We start from the raw sequence: 23,418 nt of genomic DNA, 5'->3' as shown, positions 1-23,418 counted from the left end.
AGGAATTTCTATTTTTGGGCGGTAAATCCAAAAATTGTTTGTACTCTGCTAAAATACTATAGTAGTCCGAACTAGGCATCAAACCAAAATAGTCAAATATCGAACCCACATTTTGATAAGCTGCTTCATAGGGGGAACGAGGTAAAGTCATCGAAAATATTTAACACCACTAAAATATTATTTGGTTTTTACACTACACGCCTTTCAACTACACAAACAAACAATTTTAGGGAGCTTACACGACGAAAATGATTACAAGTTACAACAATGAGACATTGCTCGATTTTAAAGAAACAGTTTACGCGTTAAATCATTGATTCTTGATCTTTGACAACATCTACCGAGTCAAGTCCTTTTGTAATTGGTCTGAACAAGTGTATTGCAATTTTTGTGAAATTAGGTTTTGTATTAAAAATTTCAAACTTCGTTTATTATGGTAAGTGATTAGTTAGCCGTCGTTCTCATTCAATTTGTCATATTTTTAAAATTGTACATTATAATGTTAATCCCCAAGAAATAATTTCTGAACGTTAGTAGCCATTGATCTTTTCATTCGTCAAAAAAGCCGATTGAAACGATGGCGCCTTCGGGTTGGTCGGCGATTGGTGAACGAATTGTAGAGGGAAGGAAAAGAAAAATGGCTAAACGGTGTAGAAGTCGATAAAAAGGTTAGTTATTCTAGTTTTTTTGAATATTAGTGGATTTATTTCATTTGTTAATGACGAAAATCTGTTTTACATTTTCTAAATACCGATTTCTGATAACGGGCGAGGTAGTCGACGGGGCGATGGCTGCGATCGGCTTATGCTTTGTTCGCTAAAACTCCACGTGCCTTCCGCCATTTAGAATAATTTTTGGTACGATTTACTGCATCCACTGACGAAAATCAATCACTAATGAACAAATAAATGGTCGCGTGCTTCTTTTTCAATATTTTTACTGAATTTTTGTGCATAGATCCGGAAAAAAGTTCATCGACGAAGAAGCGGCGTGGTCACCCGAACGGTGAGGGCGGCTGCCGCTGAGCTGATGGCGGCGGGCGGCGAGTTCGTGGACGGCTGGGTGGTGGCGCAGGTGCTGGGCGAGGGCGCCTACGGAGAGTGAGTACCTACTGCGTCTCGCACACAACACGCGTCACAGGTGCAGCGATCATTGCAGCTCCAACAGAGAGTGCGGCATCTTAGGCGGTCACTTATATAATTGTTTTGCAAATTTGAATTTTAATATACTTATTCAGTCATGAAGTGGTACACATCCCACAAGTAATACAACTGTCCCGGCGCTGACGAATGCCGGCCGACTGCCAGAACCCCTACTCACAGAAGTGAGTTAGGTCTGCTGATTAATTATGATGTTATATTGTTTGTGTACTATGTTATATTGTATGTGTATAAAGGTTAGCTGTGTTTTGTTTATTATGTATTGATAACAATGATAAATCCTCAGTTGATATCATTTAATTGTATCTTAATCAGTCACAGAATGTGATGGGGAGTTGAAGTTCAAATAATCGTACCAAACAAGTTACAATATCCCTCAAGTCATAATAACCCTCGGATGGGTGTGGGACTAAAATGATAGCAATTAATGAAATATATTCTCTGCTATATATATTATATTTTTGTAGCTGCATATGGAGGGAGCTGCAAGGTAATTATAATAATAGTCTTTAATTAGCAATTGACATGAAAATATGTGCTATCTTAATATATTTACAGCACCAGTAAATTTTGTTGCTTTTGAGCGCAGGCCTCCTCTGAGACTTCGTGATGGGTCATTTTCTCATGTTTTAAATAGCTTTGTCTCTCGTGTACTGCACTGTTGTGGCCTTCACCCAATTTGTTTTTAGTATTTGCTTCAAAAGGCTAACTGATTTCCTTTCTTGTCCTTTCTTCTGACACTTGACATTCAATATGATTGTGCCATTTATGTGTTAGGGCAACCATGTACAAGGAAGTATTGATGAGTTAATATTTGAATTTTAGTTTTAATTTTTGTATTTTTGGTGATTTATTTTAATAATCAATACTTTCCCCACATGTTACTAATCCTGTTCTGTAATTTATAACCAACTTCAAAAAACGGAGAAGGTTCTCAATTCCACCTTTTTTTTTTTCTTTTTTTTGTACATATGTTACCTGATTACTCGAAGACGCCTGGACTGATTTGAATAATTTTTTTTTGTTTGAAAGGGTATACTCCCGAGATGGTCCCATTGTCACCATTTTAGGATCTGATGATGGGATCCTGGAGAAATCGAGAGGAACTTTCAAAAATCGTAGGGGGCAACTATATAGCGTTTTATATTTTTTCCATTAACCACTTTCAAGTACTCCAACAGAATGAAGTTCTGGAGTCAATCTGATGATGGAGCCGAAACACACACAAGGGAACTCTTAAACGGTTTACAACAGTTACCTTGTGTTTGGAGTTAATTGATTTGTGTCGACAAGAACTTGCCACCTAGATGGGTTGTCACTGTTATTAATGGTCGGGTGATGAAGACTAAGGACAGTTAAGGGATTTCCTTAACTGTTTACAGTAGTAGTTACCTTGTACAAACAAATATACAAAGAAATTCAGAACATTTATTTGAAGTTAGTTAAAAACATCTGAAGCTGGGCCCAGTGTCGACTGGCATAAGGATTTGTTTTAGTGTAGCTCTAGAGCAGGTGTGGGCAACCTTTGACATGTTGTGCCAAACTCTAGCATGCAATAACGTTCGCGGGCCGCGTTTATAACTAGTGCATTTTATAGTAGTGTTAATCATTTTTTGCCACAAATAGATCAGACATGAAATAATACGAGCATGTTATATAGATAAGTCCATATTATTAAAACAACAAAATAAAATAAATAGGTACAACATTATAATTAAATCATTTGGAATTGTTACAAACTACGAAAGTTAATTAATACACCCAAAATCAATGAGGCACTTGAGACTTAATAATAATAATAATAATAATTTATTTATTCATGAGAAAGTACAGAAGGTTTACAGAACTTGCTATAGACATACATACTTTCTACCTTGACAGGTGTATGAATATTAAAAATAATATTATACTAACTAATAATTCCAAAATTCCAATAATTAAATATTCAATCGGTGAACATGGTATATATAAAAAAAAAAAAAAAAAAAAATACAAGTACAATTAGCATAATTTGACGAAGCATTCTTAACATCAAATATAAATAATTAATATACTATCAGAATCCATTAAAATTAAACAATGTCAATATAAATGCTATGTCAGGTGTAATGCAACATTAAATCAATCAATGTCATATAATTAAAAAAATGAAGTCAAAAATTAAAAATTAATGTCAGAAATTAAAATTAAAATTGTCAATAATTTATAAGAAAATCATAACTGATTATATTTATTGTTGCATTCAGAATTTGTCATTTAAAAAGTCTTTTACACAGTAATAATTTTTATATAATAATAATTTCAATAAATATTTTTTAAAAGACAAAAATGACATGTCATAACTGTGCGGTGGCAACTTATTATAAATACGTATAGCTGAGCAATACACATTATCCCTATACAAGGCCAAGTGTTGGTAGGGTACACATAATTTATTTTTGAGCCTTGATTCTGGGTTTAATTCTGATTTAAACTTGAAATATTCGGGATTCTTTTTTATTAAAATGCAGATTTCAAATATGTACAAACATGGAAGTGGTAGAATTTTTAGCTTCTTAAACAAAGGCAATCAGCATTACATATAGCCCTAATGCAACGTTTCTGTGCCTTAAATGCTAGATGCGCTTCAGTTGAATTACCCCAAAGTATCAATCCATATCTTAATAAGGAAGAGGCGTAACCATGATATGCTAGAATTGCTGCATCCACAGATACAACTTGCCTTATGCGTCTTAAGGCATATACATATTTGTCAATTTTTAGAATAAGTTGTTGAATATGAGCCTTCCAATTACAATACTTATCTAATGTAATACCTAGAAATTTATTTTCATCCACTTCCTGAATGCACGTATCATTTAGTTTTATATCAATCTTTTGTAGTTGAGATTTATAAGTTTGAAATCGCATTATATTCGTTTTGCCCATGTTAACATTTAAACTTACTCCATCACTTGATTCCGTGAGTTTATGTAGTGTAATATTTTTTACCCGACTGCAAGAAGGGTATTGGATAGAAGCAGGCGTTCCTTTGCGGAAGTTCATCATGATTATATAATGATTTATTTATTTTGCTATCATCCGCGAAAATTCGGCGAACCCATGCGACAACGTCACCCAGGTCCGACAAAATACTCTCTACGTACGTTTCACCCCGAAACCGGAGCATCCTCAGGAGATGTTGACTCTACAACGTGCAATTGCAAAGTGTCGTTTTCGACCTTTGCTTCGTCTTTTATAGACCAAAAAGTAGGTGGGGCAAGAGGTGGGCGTTGCCAAGATACTCATAATATAAGCGATTTATCTCGCAAACATTTTTATTAGTGGTGACTTCGATAACTCTATTTGTTCATTTAATAAGGTAATTCCTGACTTATTATGTTTTATTATTTCTAATTGTTCCAAAACGCATAGTCGTAGGGCTTTATTGCAAGTGTGTAAAATGTCATACATATGATTATCTGCCAGCTTATGACCAATATCTAGGAGATGCTTTGCAAAGTGCGACCTTTGTGGACGGTCATTTCGAACAGCGGATATGTGTTCCTTGTAACGTGTATCAAAATTCCGACCGGTTTGACCAATATATAGCAGCTTTCCATAGTTATGTTCATAGACTGATGTCCATTCCTCTAACTAGGGATCAGTATAACGTAACATATTGAATGCGATATGAGATAAATCGCTGGGTTGCCGAATTTTCGCGGATGATAGCAAAATAAATAAATCATTATGCAAGAAGGGTTATGTTTTTCGCGCTTATCTTGTATGTATGTATGTAATATTCTTTATTACCTCATATCTTCCAAACCACTGAACGGATTTACGTAATTAGGATATCGCTAAATTTGTCTCAATAACCCAAGTGTTCTAACAAAGGTGAAACTAAAAAAAAATAACAAGACTACTGTGAGACGCTATAAAGTCGAGGTGAAAAAAAAAAATTTTTTTTTCTAATATTGCAATATGGGTATCAATTTCAAGAACTTTTTGTGAGCATTCTAAAATGGTCATGTTTAAAAAAAACTACAATTAGTAAAACGTTATTCATTAGTTGTCTATACAAAGTACGCGAGGCGGATGACTATAGGTGCGAGCAGGTTTTTTCGAAGTGAAGTAATAAATATAATAATAAATATAATAGAATAAATTAAATATATTGATTAAAAAAATCGGCTAAGTGCGATCCGGATTCGTTCACCGAGCGTTCCGTAGAATTTTTGAATATTTGCTTAACCTCGGTTGGACGTATAAATTATCGTACTTTGTAATAAACGTAATAAATAAATCCGAAATTAACCATCTATCGTAACTAAAAAGTGTGAAATAAACCTTAACCCTAGATATTGGATAGAATGATTTTCTTCTAGATTATTTAATAGGTCCCGACTGTTTTCTAATTGCTTTCTGGACTGAGCTAGTTTTTTTTTTTTTTTTCAGTTTTTTTTATACTTTATGCAGTCGGGTTTTTTATTTGTGTAATTAATTTATTTATTTTAATTTGGTTTTTTCAAAAAGTCTCGTGTCAAGCAAATTTTAAACAAATTCTTTCAGAATCTGCTTAAATTAACATGACTCCAGCTTAGCACCGCCTTCAAACTGATCAATAGGTAGAACATTATATGATGTTACTTTTCGCTTTTTAGTTTAGTGGGGTTGGTTGAATTTTTATTATTGTTCCATTTTTAGTATATTCATACAAGATACAGATCTAGGCAAGAAAAATTTCGCCAAAAGTATGTCGCTTATGAGTCGTGTTTAAACCGTAGGTGGAGTAGCGGCATCTGACTTAGATTCTAACAAATCAATGAATAGGCAACTGGAATTTTATTACAAATTCATCAGCATGACTCGTACGAGTACGAGGTGTCTGTCCTGTGACGCTGGCAGGCATACAACGACACGCCACACTGCCAGATAAACTAACTCTCTCTACTGGATTAATAATATGTTGAACTAATACAATATGTTGTGTTAACATGAGAATTGAACTTTATCTTTGTCAAACCAATTGTATGAATGCTCAGACTCATCACATAACATCACCAGTAAGTGTCACACCCAAATTTGACTTAAAAACATAAAACGCACCAATTGAAGTAAAAAAACAATAAATGACATCATATTATGTTTCTGCTGCTTTGCTGTTGATTACCTCTATCTCAGTGCTGAGCTCGTGCGCAGGGTGCGGCTGCTCGTGCACGCGGCCAGCGGCGCCAGCGTGGCGCTGAAGGCGGTGCGCGCGGGCGCGGGCGAGGCGGAGGCGCGCGAGGCGGCGCTGCACCGCGCGCTGCGCCACCCGCACGTGCTGCGCTGCCTGGGCGCGCGGCGCCACGGCGCGCTGCACTACCTGTTCCTGGAGTTCGCGCAGGGCGGCGAGCTGTTCGACCGCATCGAGCCCGACCGCGGCATGCCGGCGCCGCTGGCCCGGCGCCTGGCGCGCCAGCTGCTGGCCGGCCTGCGCTACCTGCACGCGCGCGGCGTGGCGCACCGCGACCTCAAGCCCGAGAACCTGCTGCTGGACGCGCACGACCGCCTCAAGATCTCCGACTTCGGCCTCGCCACGCTGTTCCGCGTGCGCGCGCGCGAGCGGCTGCTGGCGCGCGTGTGCGGCACGCTGCCGTACGCCGCGCCCGAGGTGCTGACGGCGCCCGCGCGGCCCTACCGCGCGCCGCCCGCCGACGTGTGGGCCGCGGCGCTGGTGCTGCTCGCCATGCTGGCCGGCGGTGCGTACTCGCGGCGCGGGCTGCATCTTTGGTATCCTAGCTGTAGGCGTTTCCATCCCTAAAGTTATGGTACCGAAGTTACGGCTCGCGGCCCTTCGGCGACGGCGCGCGCGGCGGCTGGAGTCGGTATCTGTTCGGCGATGAGAGAGAGAGAGAGAGCTTAAGCCAATAGTCCATCGCGCTGGCCCAATGCGGATCGGCAGACTTCACACACGCAGAGAATTAAGAAAATTATCTGGTGTGCAGGTTTCCTCACGATGTTTTTCCTTTACCGTTTGAGACACGTGATATTTAATTTACCTATTAAGAAAATAATAAAGAAAGAAAACAAATTTATACCTATATTATATATACCTACTGTAATTATGCCAGGAACACCTACATTTTTTACAGCAGTTTTTTTTTACATACATAATGGGTGCGACCACAGCTCTACCGCGGCCATTTTTGTACCTATGCATTTCTCTATTTCTATTTGAAATATTTTCGTGTTTCGTTACCTTTTTACGAGTAGATCAATTTTTTCCATAGTTGTGTTATAGTTTTTAATTTTTTTTACTACTACTGGACTGATTAGAACACCTTTCACCTGAAAGCTCAGAAAGCTACATCGGGGAATAAATTACTCTGATAATGAATTAAATATATAGCTCGTATTGTGTACTCGAAAAATATAGGCTATGTTTTATCTTCACACTCCTGAGAAATGGTTGTAGAAAAAGTATATTCGGCTTCGCCTCCGGCGCTCGCTGTCGGCCGACAGCCGAGCGCCGCGAGCCGTGCGTGTGCTGCGCAGAGCTGCCGTGGGAGCGCGCCGCCGCCGACGACGCGCGCTTCGCCGCGTGGCGCGCCGGCGACGCGGCGGCCGGCGTGTGGCGCAAGGCGGGCGCCGCGCTGCCGCTGCTGCGCGCCGCGCTGTGCGCCGACCCCGCGCGCCGCGCCTCGCTCGACGCCGTGCTGGCGCACCGCTGGCTCGCCGCCGACGCGCCCGACGGTGAGCGCCCGCCCACCCACCCCCTCCCACAGCGTCGCGGTCTCGGCGCGAGCCGCGGCCGCCTCAGGTACTAGGTGACTCTGAGTGGCTCTGTCTCAGAGGCGCCTCGTGCCTCAGCGCGGCCGCGGGCGGCGGCGGCGGCGGCGGCGGCGGCGGCGGGGGGCAGAAGACGCGCGGTGCGGCGCTTTGGCGATTTAGCTCCGTGACGTTACGCAGGCTCATAAAGCTAGATTACCAAAGCACTGCGCCGCGCACCGCGACGAGCCCGCGGCGGACGGCGGCGGACGGCGACGGACGGCGACGCTGCGACGGCACTTGTACAGACAACTGTTGTGACGTAGACGAACACTGCAGTCGTGACCGTGTTTATTATGTGATACAGTGGATCGCCGTCAGAATTGAAAATGGTAAAACCTCGGGAGTCCGGCCAGTCAATGTCTTTGTAGAATTTGGCTAATGACAGTAGAGACTGATATCGACTGGCATATTTTAAACAAAATAGAAGGCGTGCCAACATAATAGTGAAAACATTTAAATAACTTAAGTTTGATAATTGCAATTAATTTTTTTTTAATTTGCCGGGCGATTTCAGTCTCAACTTTCATTTTTTTTTTTCATTTTTCAACTTTTGAAATGTGTTTTTAATAAGATTTTAAATATCTGATTGCTGTTAAACATTACCGATTAAATGACCAATGTACTGTGATACTGTTATAAATAATGTTTTGTAATTGTTTTGTAGTAGAAGCGCAATTTGGCGCAAAATATTTATCTTTCATTAAAATGACCCGATTAAAGATATGTGAAAATGAAGTGTACCAGCATTTAATATAAACTGTACACATGTCCTGTAACACAATATACTCTTTGTATTGTTGCTAGCGAACATTCATTTTATATAAGAAAACAATTTGAAAGTGCATTTCATATAAGTTACAGGACACTTGTACATATTTTTGAATTGAATGCTATATTAGTTTGAAAATAAATGTCGAAATGTATGTGTACACTGTGGGCGGGCACTCGGCGGTGCTACAGTTGGTCCTTGGTCGCAGCGCCGGCGGACGGCCACCACTGGAGCTCGCAGCCGCTGCCGGCCGGCGCGGGCGCCGCGTGCCCTGCGCTCAGCGCCGCCGACATGGACGCCGCGCTCAGCTACTCGCAGCCGGCGCACGCCGACGACCTGCTGCTCACGCCGGCCGACGCGCCCGCCGCCGGCGCGCGCGCGCCGCTCGTGCGCCGCCTCACGCGCGTGTGGCTGCGCTGCGACGCGCGCGCCGCGCTCGACGCGCTGGCCGCCGTGCTCACGGCGCAGCGCTGCGCCTGGCGCCGCCTGCACCCCAGCATCGTGGCCATCGAGTGCGGCGGCGGGCTGTGCATGCGCGCCTGGGCGCTGCCGGTGGCGGCGCGCGGCGGCGAGGCGCGCGCGCTGCTGGAGTTCCGGCGCTCGCGCGGCTGCGGGCTCGCCTTCAAGCGCCGCTACGAGCGCCTGCGCGACGCGCTGCTGGCCGCCGCGCCGCCCGCGCCGCCGCCGCCGCACGCGCACGCGCTGCTGGCGCCGCTGCACGCGCTGGCGCCGCGCGCGCCCGACCCCATGGACACCATGGGGACGAGCAGCGATGATCTGATGAATTGACTGTTGTTTATTTATTGTAAATGTCAATTGTATAACTGAAAAAAGAACTGAATAAAATTAAGAATATTTTCATACAATAGCCTGTATAATTGTTTAGTTACCTACTATAAGTATTTACCCTGTTACCCTGTTACACGAAATGTAGACGAAACTTTCTAGAGTGCTGTCAGGGCCACATTAGGGCTCTTACACACGACGTGATATACCGTCGACCTGCGAATGTAGCGACGTCTGCAGTTGCTGTAGGCTAGTGGCTAGTCGACACTTTTTAAAATGACTTGAAATTCTTCAATAACATTCCAATATTGATTGGTCATTGGACTACTAACGGATATCATTTTTTCTGAGTGATTACGAGGTACATTAGTATTGAAATGTTCTTTTTGACAATACGAGTCAAAACGCCTGTCAACTTAGACCAGTTATTAATGGTCTAAGCCTGTCAACCATGATGGTCTATATTTTAACCATAGATGTAGGTACGAGTCTGTACAAGTACACGTTAACAATTTACCGACTTAAAAAAAAGGGGGAGGTTCTCAGTTCGAGCGTATGTTTTACATTATTACATAAAGACGCCTGGACCTATTTGAATAATTCTTTTTTGTTTGATAGGATATACTCTTGAAGTGGTCCTTCACCATTGTCACCATGTCAAGATCTGATGATGAGATCCTGGAGAAATCGAGGGGAACTTTAAAAAGTCGTAAGAACAACTATAGCGTTTTATATTTTTTCCATTAACCACTTTAAACTTACTAGCACTAGAACTTAATAAAAGTCTGGAGTCGAAACACACGAGAGAATTCTGACAGTTTACAACAGTTACCTTGTGTTTGGACTTGATTATTTTTTGTCGACAAGAACTTTCCACCTAGATGGGTTGTGACTATCATTAGAGGTCTGATGATGAAAACGAAAGACAGATAGTGGAACTCCTCAACGGTTACCAGTAGCTACCTTGTGATTGGACTTGATCGATTCCTATTGATGAGATCTTTCCACCTACATGTGTTATGAAGACGAAGGACAGGTAATGGAACTCCTCTACTTTTTACAGTAGCTACATTGTTATATGGGTCGTGACCAGGCCGGGTCAACTCTCGAACAAAGTTTGGTTATACCTACGGGGGCTAGACCTGTGGTGTCATCATCCATACGGTTCTACCGTCTGGTAGTTGTAGCAATATTATTATCGTTAGTAGCTCACGCCTGACATAATATTTTGATAAATCTAATACATTTTTAGATTTAAATATGACTTTAATAACTGAATAAATACTTTTCTTCTACAAAAATATAGAGAGATACTCTCGTTGAATATTGTTTTAGTAACGAATATGTAAGATTTTCTAAACGAAGTGTGGCAACCCCAATTACTTAATAAAAAATAAATATGTTATAAAATGAAAATGGCGTCATTTCACCAAATAAAACACGAATTCACGAATAATAAAATAAATGTTTGCCACGGCCTGTTAATATTTATGAAGACCTCTTCATGGATTGGATTTAAGCAACCTGCTGTGTAATATCCCCGCCATTCTTGATGTTGAGAAGATCTATAAATCTTTTGCGTTTCATCTGAGTGTTGTGGTTTTTCATTATGTTAAAAATAAGACTTTGTTAGTTCAAGTGTCTCTATAACTATGAAGAAAAACAAAAGAAAATGCTTTGAGTGTGGTTCTTCGCCTGCCGATGATCCAGAGAAGACCCTACAGAGATTACAGAAATTTGATTCTACAAATTTAGTCTCCGGTATGTACCTACTTTAAGTTTTAGCTAATATTAAAATACTTTAATAATAGCTATTGATCAGATAATGATTACATTAGTTAGTTAATTAGGTTTCTTAGTAGTCTTCTCAAGATATGGGAATTATTAAATTCCTACTAATTCTTATGAAACTCGTGCTCAATTATACAACTATGCTGGGTTTACACATTATGGTGATGTTTGTAGATGCAATGCACCCCAAATAACTGTCTGACCTGCAGCTGTCTGAATGTTTACTTCTCTGGATCTACTGAACAGATTTTCATTTGGTTATCACAGGTAGCTTAATCTGGAGCAACATAAGGTTAATTATGAAATGGTAATGAAAATAAACATCTGAGAAAAGCAAATTCCATGAACTAATTTGAAAGTATCTATTACCAGTTCAATATTAAACCACAGGTATATGTACTAAAGGCAGGTACAGTAAAATTTGAGTTTTATTTTTGAATCTATAATAAGTAGTTTATAATTATGTAATGATGAACCAGAACAATTTGTTAATTTGAAACTACAATTACAAGTTTTTATAATTATGTTAGGCACTAGGCAGACTAATGAAGAGTATGTTAGTTTACTTTGTACAAAAATCTGTTCTTTGACATAATTATAGAATAAGATGATAAGTGATGATGCAATCTAAGATGGAAGCGGATAACTAGTTAGGCAAAGGATGAAAATCCACACACATTTCTGTTTCTACATAATATCTCACCGGAACACTAAATCGCTTGCCAGTAGGGTATTAACTAGCCAGCCAGACAAAGACCCGAGAGAAAACTTCAATCGGCCCAGCTGGGGATAGAACCCAGGACTTTTGCGTAGTTAATCCACTGTGCTACGGAGGCCATTTCAGCAATATTTTTCTTGCCTTGATCTATAAAAGCTTTTGCCAATAATAAGATACATTTTTCATTGAAGATTGTTTGAAAGAAATAGCTTTTAGCTATAAGACCTAAGCTTTGCACATTTTATTTTTTGTTTCTTTTTGACAATGTAGCTTCTGTGAATCTGTTCTATCATCAGATTGCCTCCGGACATTTTAGTTATATTTCTCACCTGGTTCTTGTCAAGATTTTGTAATAAATAATAATAACAAATGAACTAAGTAAAAATGGCTATGTGGTTAGTCTGTCTGCCGTAGAAGTAGCTGCGAGAGGATTACCAACAAAATCTTTCTATAACTTGTTTAAAGACCTTGGCATCTTTAGGACTGCAGCAACTTCTATGTAGAAGAAAGAGAGAAAGAAGAATAAGTATCCAAAGCTGCTCTTAGTAGGATCTTACCAAATTTGACTAAGCAGTGAGAACAACACAAGTAGGGGAGTTTAATCAATTGTCAAGGAATTCCTTAACCCTACATCCTGTAGTCACAACTCCAGGACTCTGCTCAGAGTATTTCTCTCTACCAGGCGATGGACCTGGCACCTGCACGGAATGTTAAGATATTCATCTGTCTCTTCATGCGTAGTATGTTTATGTATTTTTAATTAAATTTACTCACTCTCTTAATTTCAGTAATGTCCAGATAATCAATGATTAGACTATTGGACTTTTAGAATAAATTTTACATTGAACTATGAATGGTTTGTCATCTACATTTTTAAAAAAGACGAGATATTTTGCCTGTAAGAACAAGAGAGAGAGAGAATAAGAAGGTAAGTTAAACACCTACTGTTAAATGCACACTGCTCCAATGTGGGTTGATAGGCTTGGGGTAATAAAGTTAAATTATAAAAGGATCACTATCAGGTGTTAATGATAATGACTTATATCCCAGTCATTATCATTAATACCTGATAGTGATCCTTTTATATTTCAACTTTATTACCCCAAGCCTATCAACATAGCATATCATACTCTCTGAGATATAGGGATATAACACCAGCAACAGCTCTCCAGTGATGCAGTAGATAGCATCATTGCTCTTTGCATCTACACGCCACAGCCAGTTGTGGCAATTGAACTCATCATATTAGTGTGATGAGCATGGATGTATTTCAGTGTCTATGTGGTACGCTATGTTAAATAACAAGTAATGGCCAAAATATTAAGTAGATGTTGATCAATAATCTTCTCTATCTTCCAGTAAAAGTCCCATTAAAATGACCCTGCTTTTCCAGAGATTAGCTCAAACAAACAGACAGATGAACATTTTAAAGAAGTATGACTGTATGTCAGTATTATATATAGGCACTTGAGAAAACACAGTTATTTTGAAATCACAGACATACACTTAAATTTTATTTATATGTATTGGTGCTGTTCATAAATATAGCATCAGCTGAAACAAACTAGGCATAGTTAAGTTATATTTTATACAGAGTGCTCGGGACTATTTCTCATAAATTCAAGGTGTTGACAAGTCCACTTATAGGAGCTACCTTAGCTACTAGTTTATATTGAGGAGAACTTTCCACCTAGATGGGTTGTGACTGTATTAGGGGTCTGGTGATGAAGACGAAGGACAGTTAAGAGAACTCCTCAACGGTTCACAGTAGCTACCATGTGTTGGTAAATTTGTATTAATGAGAACTTTCCACCTAGATAGGTTGTGACTGTATTAGGGGTCTGGTAATGAAGACGAAGGACGGTTAAGGGAACTCCTCGATTGTTCACAGTAGCTACCATGTGTTGATAAATTTGTATTGATGAGAACTTTCCACCTAGATGGGTTGTGACTGTATTAGGGGTCTGGTAATGAAGACGAAGGACGGTTAAGGGAACTTCTCGATGGTTCACAGTAGTAATTAGTTTGATTCTAAGTCAGAGGCAATCAAATACAATGTTTTATCACGACTCATAGCAACATACCTTTGGCGCTAGATCAATATCTAGGATGATTGATGAGGAGGATGATTGAGATGATTAGAACGAAAAGGAGATTTAAACCTACGTCTTACTAGACACGGGCATAAGTTAGTTATTTCTGCATATCGTCTCCAAAGAGTAAAAAAATCTTTTGTAGGTTTGGGTGTACTCTTCTATAATAAGATCCCCAAGACTGTGATGGACCTGCCAATGCATAGCTTTAAGCAATGTGTTAAAAAACATTTACTTAGTCGAGGGTACTACAACATTGATGAGTTCCTTAATGATAAAGATGCTTGGAGGCCGTTGGATCAGCTTCCACCTTCACACAGAAAGTAAAACTATAAGAAATGTAAACAGTAATTGTTATTAACTGTAAATTATAATACTGTATGACTTTTTCAAAAGAGCAACTGTTGAGTTTCTTGCCGGTATCTTCTCAGCAGAACCTGCCTTCCGAACCGGTGGTAGAATCTTTACAAATAGTCAACTGACGTGTCAAAAGTGCTTGTAAACTGAGCCTACTTGAAATAAATGATTTTTGATTTTGATTTTTTGATTTTGATTTCACTAAAAATGGAAAAATAAAAACTTTTAATTAAAGAAATTCAACCAACTTCAAAAACATAAAACATACTGGCTAAACTAAAAAGCGAAAAATAATATTATACTAAGTTCATATCATATTATGTTCTAACTGATGATCAGTTTGAAGGCTGTGCTAAACCGGTGTTGCTTTAATTTAAGCTGTTACTGAAAGAACTACATGAAAGAACACTGTCTGAAAAACCTAAATATTTATGATATTCTTACATGGCTTGAATTAATACATCATTGGGCTAACACCACCTTCAAACTGATCATCAGTTAGAACATAATAATTATGATATATAGAACTTAGTATAATGTTATTTTTCGTTTTTTAGTTTAGTAAGTATGTTTTTGAAGTCGGTTGACTTGTTTTTATTAAAGTTTTTTAATACACATGTTCCTTAGACATTTTAAATTAATTTTCCTTATAGAACTTGGAGCTACCCTAGAGTTATGGGAAATACTCCCGAGCACCCTGTAGATGCTACTTAATCCTACTAATCCTTCATTCATCAGTATCGGTTGGTTGGCTTGGAGTTTATAAAGAATATTAAGTATATATAATTTATTTATGAACATTCCTCATTCAGTTGAGCTTTTACTATCCATAACACAAGCTAAGCTTACTTTGAGACTAGTTAGTGATGTGTGTAATGTGTTAATATAAATATTAACCAACTTTCTGCAGTTTGAGAATACGCGGATAAAATATAGCCTATGATACTCAGAAATAACATGGCTTTCTAGTGGTAAAAGAATATTCAAAATTGGTTCAGTAGATCCAGAGTTTACCTGCTAGAACACCACTAACTTTACCTCTTTATAATACATACTAGCGGACGCCCGCGACTTCGTCCGCGTAAAAATCGATGTCAACTTTCAACCCCTATTTCACATTCTATTTTGCAAGTTTTATAACTTATACCTTGTAACTAAAAAAATTAAGGACTTTCCGTACAAACTTTCTACCCCTACTTCACCCAATTCTGATTATGTTTTCACGACAAAAAGTATCCTATTATCCTTCTACGTATTATGGTCTCAAATCGTCTTAAGTATCGTTTGAATTCATTCTGTAGTATCAGCGTGATGCCCGGTCAAAAAAAAAGGCAAACAGACAGACAAAAAATAGAAAATATGAGCGTGGTGCGATGACAAAGGAAAATAGAGACTTCTATGCTAAAATTATAATCTTTGGATCTACTGGACCGATTTGAAAGATTGTTTTATCAATAGAAAGCTACGTTATTTGCGAGTGTCATAGGCTATGTTTGATTCCCATATTCACACAGGAACGGGAACCACGTAATGGAAAGCGCGGGGCGTCATGTAGCGGACTTTCTGCGTCTTTGAGAAATTTTGTATTATCTCCAAAACTAATTAACATACTATAAAGGGCAAATGTTATCTCCATAATATCCTTGTGATTATTAAATAATTTATTTTGATAAGGATTTAAGTTAAGTAGCATAAATAATGACGCAAACCTAAGTATATAAAATTTATAATTTTTAAAACACAAAAGGTACTATATCTGCTAATATATAGAAGATAGATATATGGTGTCGCGGACTTTTTTGTAGAACTTTTAAAGATACATAAAGCCTCCATACATTAATTTCAATTTTACACAATGGTTAAGGCAGCGCATGCGAATAAGTCTGCTTAAGAGGATTTTCGGTCCGACCTGTATGACAAAAACTGTGTTAACTCGGCGAATATATATAATGCTAATATAAAATATAGCCTATAGCACTCCCCGATAATGTAGCATTCTACTGGTGAAAGAATTTTTGAAATCGGACCAGTAGTTCCGAAAATTACCCCATTTAAAAAATGTGACAAACTTACAAACTTTACCTCTTTATAATATTAGTATAGATTAACAACCCATTTTCGGCTCATTGTTGAGCACGAGTCACTTCTCAGGACGAGAGGGGTTAGGCCTTAGTCCTCCATGCTGGCCTAATGCGGATTGGCAGACTTCACACACCTAGACAATTAAGAAAATTCTCAGTTATGCAGGTTTCTTCACAATGTTTTTGCTTCACCATTTAAGATATTTAATTTAAAAATGGGTTGAATACATATCAGTATAGATTTTTATTGTGAGTTTATTGAAAGAAGGAAATGCTCTCAGAAAACTCAGAATTTCATGATAGTTACACTGAACCAATAAAGCAGTTAGAGAGAGAGAGAGAGAGAGAGATAAATAAAAAGAGTTTATTATGTATTAAAATTAAAATATATACCTAATGCTTTCAGCAATCCTGCTTCTTCACATGAATTTTACCCGCATGACGACGGTTTTTAATATAAAAAATATTTACACAATGTCTCAAAAAGCAATCAAAGCTTTCAAAAATAAACAATGTTCGCAGAAGTTCAGTACCAACAAACTCACAAAAAATGAGCCCAAAATTTAGCATTACTTGCAAGCCAGACTAAGAAATTTCAAGAAGATAACTTAAAAGAAGACAATAGAATAAAATAATATTAAGACACAATGCTTAGCAAATATAGCATTAACAGATGGAAACCAGGCAATAGGTATGTTAAAATAGGTTATGTTTCATAGAAGCTATTTTAATCCTACACATCCATCATTCATTATTGTCTCCATATAGTAGAGGAGGTATGGAGCTGAGACCCACCACACTGCTCCAATGCTGTTGGTGGGCTTAGGGTGATAATGTTCAATTAATTAATTACCACTATCTGATGCTAATGTTAATAATCGGGATTAAAGGTTTCCCAACTTCAGGACGAGAATTTAACTGATTTTTTTTTACATTTTTCATAATCTATTCTTCACATTATTCACTTAATAAAATTCTTTTAGTTTTTGTTTGTTTTTAACCTGGTGAAAATATGTGAAATTTTGCTATCGGCTTCCCAACTCCAAGATGAGAATTTGACTGAATTTTTTTTTATATTTTTAACCGATTTTAAAAAAAGAAGGAGGTTCTCAATTCGAGTCTATGTTTTTTTTTCATAATCTATTCTTAACATTTTTCACTTAATAAAATTCTTTTAGTTTTTATTTGTTTTTTAACTGGTGAAAATACATAAAATTTATTCTTTATGTTTAAATTTTCAGGTGTAGCAAAATAGAAGATGAAGGTCTAGCTGTGCCAGTCAGTGCTGAGCCACACAGTTGCTGCTGGCATGTTTGCAAAATAGCACAAGGTAACCTACTTCATCGTTATTATCAACCTATTTTAACAGCAGTACAGGGCCAGGCCTTATAGAAAAGTGATTATGGAGCTGAGACCCACCACACTGCTCCAATGCTGTTGGAGGGCTTAGAGTGATAATGTTCAATTAATTAATAACCACTATCTGATGCTAATGATAATAATCGGGATTGAAGGCTTCCAAACTCCAAGATGAGAATTTAACTGAATTATTTTTAACCGACTTCTATGTTTTTATTTTAGTTTTCATTTGTTTTTTAACTGGTGAAAATACATAAAATTTATTCTTTATGTTGAATTTTTCAGGTGTAGCAAAATAGAAGATGAAGGTCTAGCTGTGCCAGTCAGTGCTGAGCCACACAGTTGCTGCTGGCATGTTTGCAAAGAGCACAAGGTAACCTGCTTCATCGTTATTATCAACCTATTTTTACGGCATTACAGGGCCAGGCCTTATAGAAAAGTGATTATGGAACTGAGACCCACCACACTGCTCCAATGCTGTTGGAGGGCTTAGGGATATAATGTTCAATTAATTAATAACCACTATCTGATGCTAATGATAATAATCGGGATTGAAGGCTTCCAAACTCCAAGATGAGAATTTAACTGAATTATTTTTAACCGACTTCTATGTTTTTATTTTAGTTTTCATTTGTTTTTTAACTGGTGAAAATACATAAAATTTATTCTTTATGTTTAATTTTTCAGGTGTAGGAAAATAGAAGATGAAGGTCTAGCTGTGCCAGTCAGTGCTGAGCCACACAGTTGCTGCTGGCATGTTTGCAAAATAGCACAAGGTAACCTGCTTCATCATCATTATCAGCCTATTTTAACGACACTACAGAGCCAGACCTTATAGAAAAGGGGTTAGGGAGCTTAGACCCACCACACTGCTACAATAAAGGTTGGTGAGATAAGGGAGATAAAGTGAAATTCATTGTGGATCACTATCAGATGTTAATGATAATGACCTGGACGAGGCGCGGGAGTGTAATACAAACAACTTACCAACTCCAGGCTGAGAACTGTAAATTTCTTGGAAGAAAGAAAAACTCAGTATCTGTTAGCCTGACCCAGAATTTGAAGCCACGACCTCGTTATCCAAAACCACATTGGCTAACCAATATTATAATACTAGCGGACGCCCGCGATTTCAACCGTGTGATGTTCAGTTTTTGAACATCCAGCGGGAACCATGTTTCTGGGATAAAAAGTAGCCTAAATATTGCTCAATAACTTCCTCTATCTTCCAATGAAAGTCCAATTAAAATCGGTTCAGCCGTTCCAAAGATTATCCCAGAGATACAGAAACACAGACAGACGAAAAATTTAAAAGACCTTGTTTGCATTTTAGTATTGTGTATATAATTATAATCACTTGAAAAAACTATTGATAAATTTCACTAAAATTAACTTTTATTCCTGAAAAAATCAAGGGAGATTTGTGAAAAACTGTATTTCACGCGGTCATTGTTGCTTGCCTCACCCTACTCAACTAAATTATTTTAGTGTACAACATGATTTTTTTGAGACGAATATCTTACCAATTCATGGATTCACCATGTGGGTGTCCATCACGTGGCAGAGAGAAAAACGCTGAGCAGAGCTTGGACTTGTGATCAATGGACGTAAGGTTAAAGAATTCCTTGACAATTGATTAACACTCCCCTTCTCTGCTCGTGTTGTTGTCCCTGCGTAGTAAGGTCTGCCAAATTTGGTAACCCAAATCTGCACTTCTAGAGAGACCAAGGTCTCTAAGCAAATTATAGAGAGATTTTGCTGGTAATCCTCTCGCACCTCTCTACGGCGTACAAACTAACCATACAGCCATTTTAGTTAGTTCATTTGTTAGGTCATAACATTTATTCAGTTTTATACTGTGGTCCTTTGGAATGTTAGTCTCCCACGGGACAGTAAGCTCTACAAGTGCTATGCTAAAGGAAAATGTCTGGTTTAGATCACGAAATAGCAACATCCTCTGGGATTATCCTCTTAACTGGTAACAATAATAATTATGTAAAATGTATACCTTATCAGCCGATAGACGTCCACTGCTGGACATAGGCCTCTTGCATGGATCTTGTTGTGTTGTACTATACATTGCAAGGTAATGCCCATAAATGACCACGCTGGGCATGCGGGTTGGTCATTCGCAGGCCTAGACTTCTCGCACCGGTATCGCTGCTGCCTGACACCGGTCTGTGGTACTTGTGAAGTCTAGCTGAATCAGAATGGATAAACCGCCATTAGTCGGTCGCCAGAGCCTCGTCGGTCAATCTGCAGGGTTCACCACGTGCAGGTGATGTTGGCAGTTGGAGAGGCTGACTGGTACTAGCCTCCCCCGTACACCCCATAAATGTATACTTCTTATTTATTTTTGCAGGTGCAGTGCATGCAATAATAGTTATGTAAAATGTATAACTTCTGATTTATTTTTGCAGGTGCTGTAAAATGAAGATATATTGTTAAATATCATGAGATAGAAATAAAAGATGAATATCTAGCTGTACCCGTCCCGAGCCACACTACTGCAGCCACGTTGCTGCTGGCATTTTTGCAAAATAGCACAAGGTAACTTGCTTTATTCATTCGGCTTAGGTTGATATTATTAGATTGTTTAATGATCACTATCAGAAATGTTAATGATAATGACCGGGTTCGACGGCTTAACATGCTCTCTGAGGCACGGGGGTGTGACACCACCAACTTCCCAACTCCAGACTAAGAATTTGTTAGCAGAAGCAAAAACTCAGTATCTCTTAAAGACAGAACCAGGATCTCGTGATCCAAAACACATGGACTAGCTACTGAAACAACAAGGTAGTTTTGACCTGCTTAATAACAATGAACTACATGTTTCCTAGATACACTTACAGTTTTGTTTTTAAAAACTGAAGTAAACACATTATAATTTCTCTTTAAGTTTGTGTGCAAGTTTGTGAAAAACTGAATTCCACATAGACGAAGTAGCGGGCGTCCGCTTGTAAATAATGTAACAAATTATCCATATTTCTATACTTTTCAAGGTTACAGCTGAGCTTCCTAAAATGATTTTTTTTAAATGGAGCAGAAAATAGACTAAAAATTTGATATGTCCCTGATGAGAATAGGAATTCTTATTATATATAATTATGTAAATATTTATTTTCAGTGCATTTTAAAAAGTCATGTTAAATGAAATTTTCTATTACAGGTCACAACAATTGATGTAACAAATATAATCAATGGACCAGGCACCTGCACCATGATTCTTTGGAATACTAAAATTCGTCTCTTTATGTCTGTACATAATTCTCATAATGAAAAATGTCACGTTTTTATGAAAGAAATAATGGAATCAAATAATAAATAAAACAAGCATATGCTGGAAGTCCTCAGAAACAGCTCCGACTTTAATGATTTTTTTAAAGTCATGTTTTTTATGTTATTTAAAATCAGAAATGTTTTGGTGGACGAAATTATTTAAATTGTTAAAAAATATCTATGCTATTTATACATATTTTTTTTTAAATACAACCGACTTCAAAAATACAAACTTATGCAGAAAACTAACAAACGAAAGAAAATATTATAATATTCACTTTGAAGATCACTTTGAAGGCGGTGCTAATGGTCCAATTAATGGGTCGACAATTAGTTATCTATTGTTTACCTAGCTATTGGGTTCGAATTGCTTTTTCATATCTTTAAAAGACTATCTTCGGAATGAACCCTTTATAATAAAAAAGTATTATCAAAATCGGACCACTCAATAAAAAGTTATACTTGGTTGTATACTAAAATTAATGGTTAAACAATCAATTATCCCCTGTTTTCGTAATGTAAAACCAAGCATAACTGTTAACATGAGTAGTCCGATTTTGATAATTGTTTTGATGGATCATTCTTGATTGTTTTAGTTTAAAACCAAGCATGTCTTCGAATTCCGATTTGAATAACTTTGTTTTAAATAGAAAGGGTATATTCCGACAATGGTCCCAAATCATTATAAATTTAAAAAAACGAAGATGACTGGTTATTTTCCCATTAATTGTATTGTAAAACTATGCGTAACTTATTACGAAGTGGTCCGATTTCGTAAATTCTTTATAGATTGTAAAGGTATTTTGATTGTAAAGCTCCCATATAAATTTTAAAAAACAATTCCAATCCTAAATGTGCGATTGATTGTTTTCTCATTCATTTTAATGTAAAACCAAGCATAACTTTTTATTGGGTGGTTCGATTTTGATTATTCATTTTTTGATAGAAAGGGTATATTCCTAAAAGTCTCATAAAATGTTGGAAAACAATTTCAAACCTAATAGTAGGAAAATAGAAGATGATTAATTGTTTTCCCATTTATTGTAATGTTAAACTTAACTTTTTACTGAGTGGACCGATTTTGAAAATTCTTTACTTTTTGTAAAGGGTTTATTTCGAAGTAGGTCCCATATAAATTTCGGAAAACAATTCGAATCCTTAAGATGAAAAAAAACGGTACGATTGATTGCCTACCCATTAATTGTACAATTGGCACCGGCTTCAAAGTAATCAGTAGATAGAAAATATTATAATGTTTTCTTCAGCTTATTAGTTTACTGCATAACTTTGTGTTTTTGAAGTCGGTAGTGTTTGTTTTTTAATTATTTATTATATAAATAGCATAACTATTGTTAAATAGTATAAATCGTTCCATCCTCACTCCAAAAGGTTTCTGATTTCAAATAATATAAAGAAACAAACTGAACAAAAATAATCATCAAAATCAGAGCTGTTTCTGAGGAGGTTGAGGGTAAATGCTCTATTGATTCGCCTAAAAGTAATATTATGTTATCGCATTAGGTTGTAAAGTTTAGCTAATGAAAGTAGAGATTGATATTGCCCGCCAAATTTAAAAATCATATAAATAAATTAAAAAAACATGCGTTTTCATAATTTATTTAAATTAGTTTTTCTTTGTGAATACATTATTTCCTTTACTATAAGTGTTAAACTCAGTTATTCCAATATTTGCACTATAATTTTGAGAATTTACTCCGATTTTTTAAAATTTGGCGGGTGATTTCAGTTTCTACTTTCATTAGCCAAATTCTAATAATTTTATTGTTTATGAAATTTATACTAATTAGAAAGAGGAAGAATTTGATTATTTGTTTGTTTGCATTGAATAGGCTCTGAAACTACTTTGCTGATTAAAAAATTTCTTACAGCATTATAATCATGGATTAGGCCATAATTGTTATCTCTGTATTCCCACGGGAACGAGAACTACATTGTTGAAACTGCGTGACGTTTGCATAGTTTATCATATGTACAAATATCCCGACAATCTATATTTTTATGTATGAATTGGTTAAGTTATAATTGACTTGATTTTCCCAAATATCTCAGTGAAGTCACCCAATTGATGCATAGATATATTTTTATTTTGGTTTTCATTTTACTTTAAAGATAAAATTTAGTTTTAGAAGCAAAATGAATATATGTAGATTATATTTTAGGTGCCGATGTTTACTTAGTTATTGATTAAGTGCATAAGATTTTT

General features: G+C 37.4%; 1 protein-coding gene across 11 annotated transcripts; it reads left to right on the top strand.

Moving 5' to 3' along the window:
* The first annotated feature begins 515 nt into the window (after window positions 1-515).
* Window positions 516-22,334, top strand: LOC112043681 (serine/threonine-protein kinase grp). Of its 11 annotated transcripts, none has more exons than XM_052883696.1 (12): window positions 516-668; window positions 958-1,100; window positions 6,345-6,886; window positions 7,683-7,880; window positions 8,936-11,274; window positions 12,811-12,950; window positions 16,960-17,244; window positions 17,795-17,883; window positions 18,198-18,285; window positions 18,600-18,688; window positions 20,333-20,462; window positions 21,085-22,334. In XM_052883696.1, the coding sequence occupies exons 2-5, from the start codon at window positions 1,030-1,032 to the stop codon at window positions 9,514-9,516; spliced, it is 1,392 nt and encodes a 463-aa protein (XP_052739656.1). In that variant the 5' UTR covers window positions 516-668; window positions 958-1,029; the 3' UTR covers window positions 9,517-11,274; window positions 12,811-12,950; window positions 16,960-17,244; window positions 17,795-17,883; window positions 18,198-18,285; window positions 18,600-18,688; window positions 20,333-20,462; window positions 21,085-22,334. The 11 variants fall into 11 exon arrangements, with proteins under 11 accessions (XP_052739656.1, XP_052739661.1, XP_052739657.1 ...); XM_052883701.1 differs by having other exon boundaries at window positions 11,572-12,950; XM_052883697.1 differs by having other exon boundaries at window positions 11,479-12,950.
* Window positions 22,335-23,418: the final 1,084 nt, after the last annotated feature.

This window comes from Bicyclus anynana, chromosome 9 (assembly GCF_947172395.1).
Source record: "Bicyclus anynana chromosome 9, ilBicAnyn1.1, whole genome shotgun sequence".
In the NCBI taxonomy this organism is placed as follows: domain Eukaryota; kingdom Metazoa; phylum Arthropoda; class Insecta; order Lepidoptera; family Nymphalidae; genus Bicyclus; species Bicyclus anynana.
The sequence above is the reverse complement of the archived record's forward strand: the minus strand, read 5'-3'. Positions and strand labels throughout refer to the sequence as shown.

Bases quoted from the DNA above. Each gene is read 5' to 3' on its own strand.
- LOC112043681 (XM_052883703.1), top strand. From the start codon at position 1,030: ATGGCGGCGGGCGGCGAGTTCGTGGACGGCTGGGTGGTGGCGCAGGTG. The intron at 6,887-7,682 runs GTGCGTACTCGC...TGTGCTGCGCAG, and splicing joins GCTCGCCATGCTGGCCGGCG to AGCTGCCGTGGGAGCGCGCC. The intron at 7,881-8,935 runs GTGAGCGCCCGC...CCTTGGTCGCAG, and splicing joins CGCCGCCGACGCGCCCGACG to CGCCGGCGGACGGCCACCAC.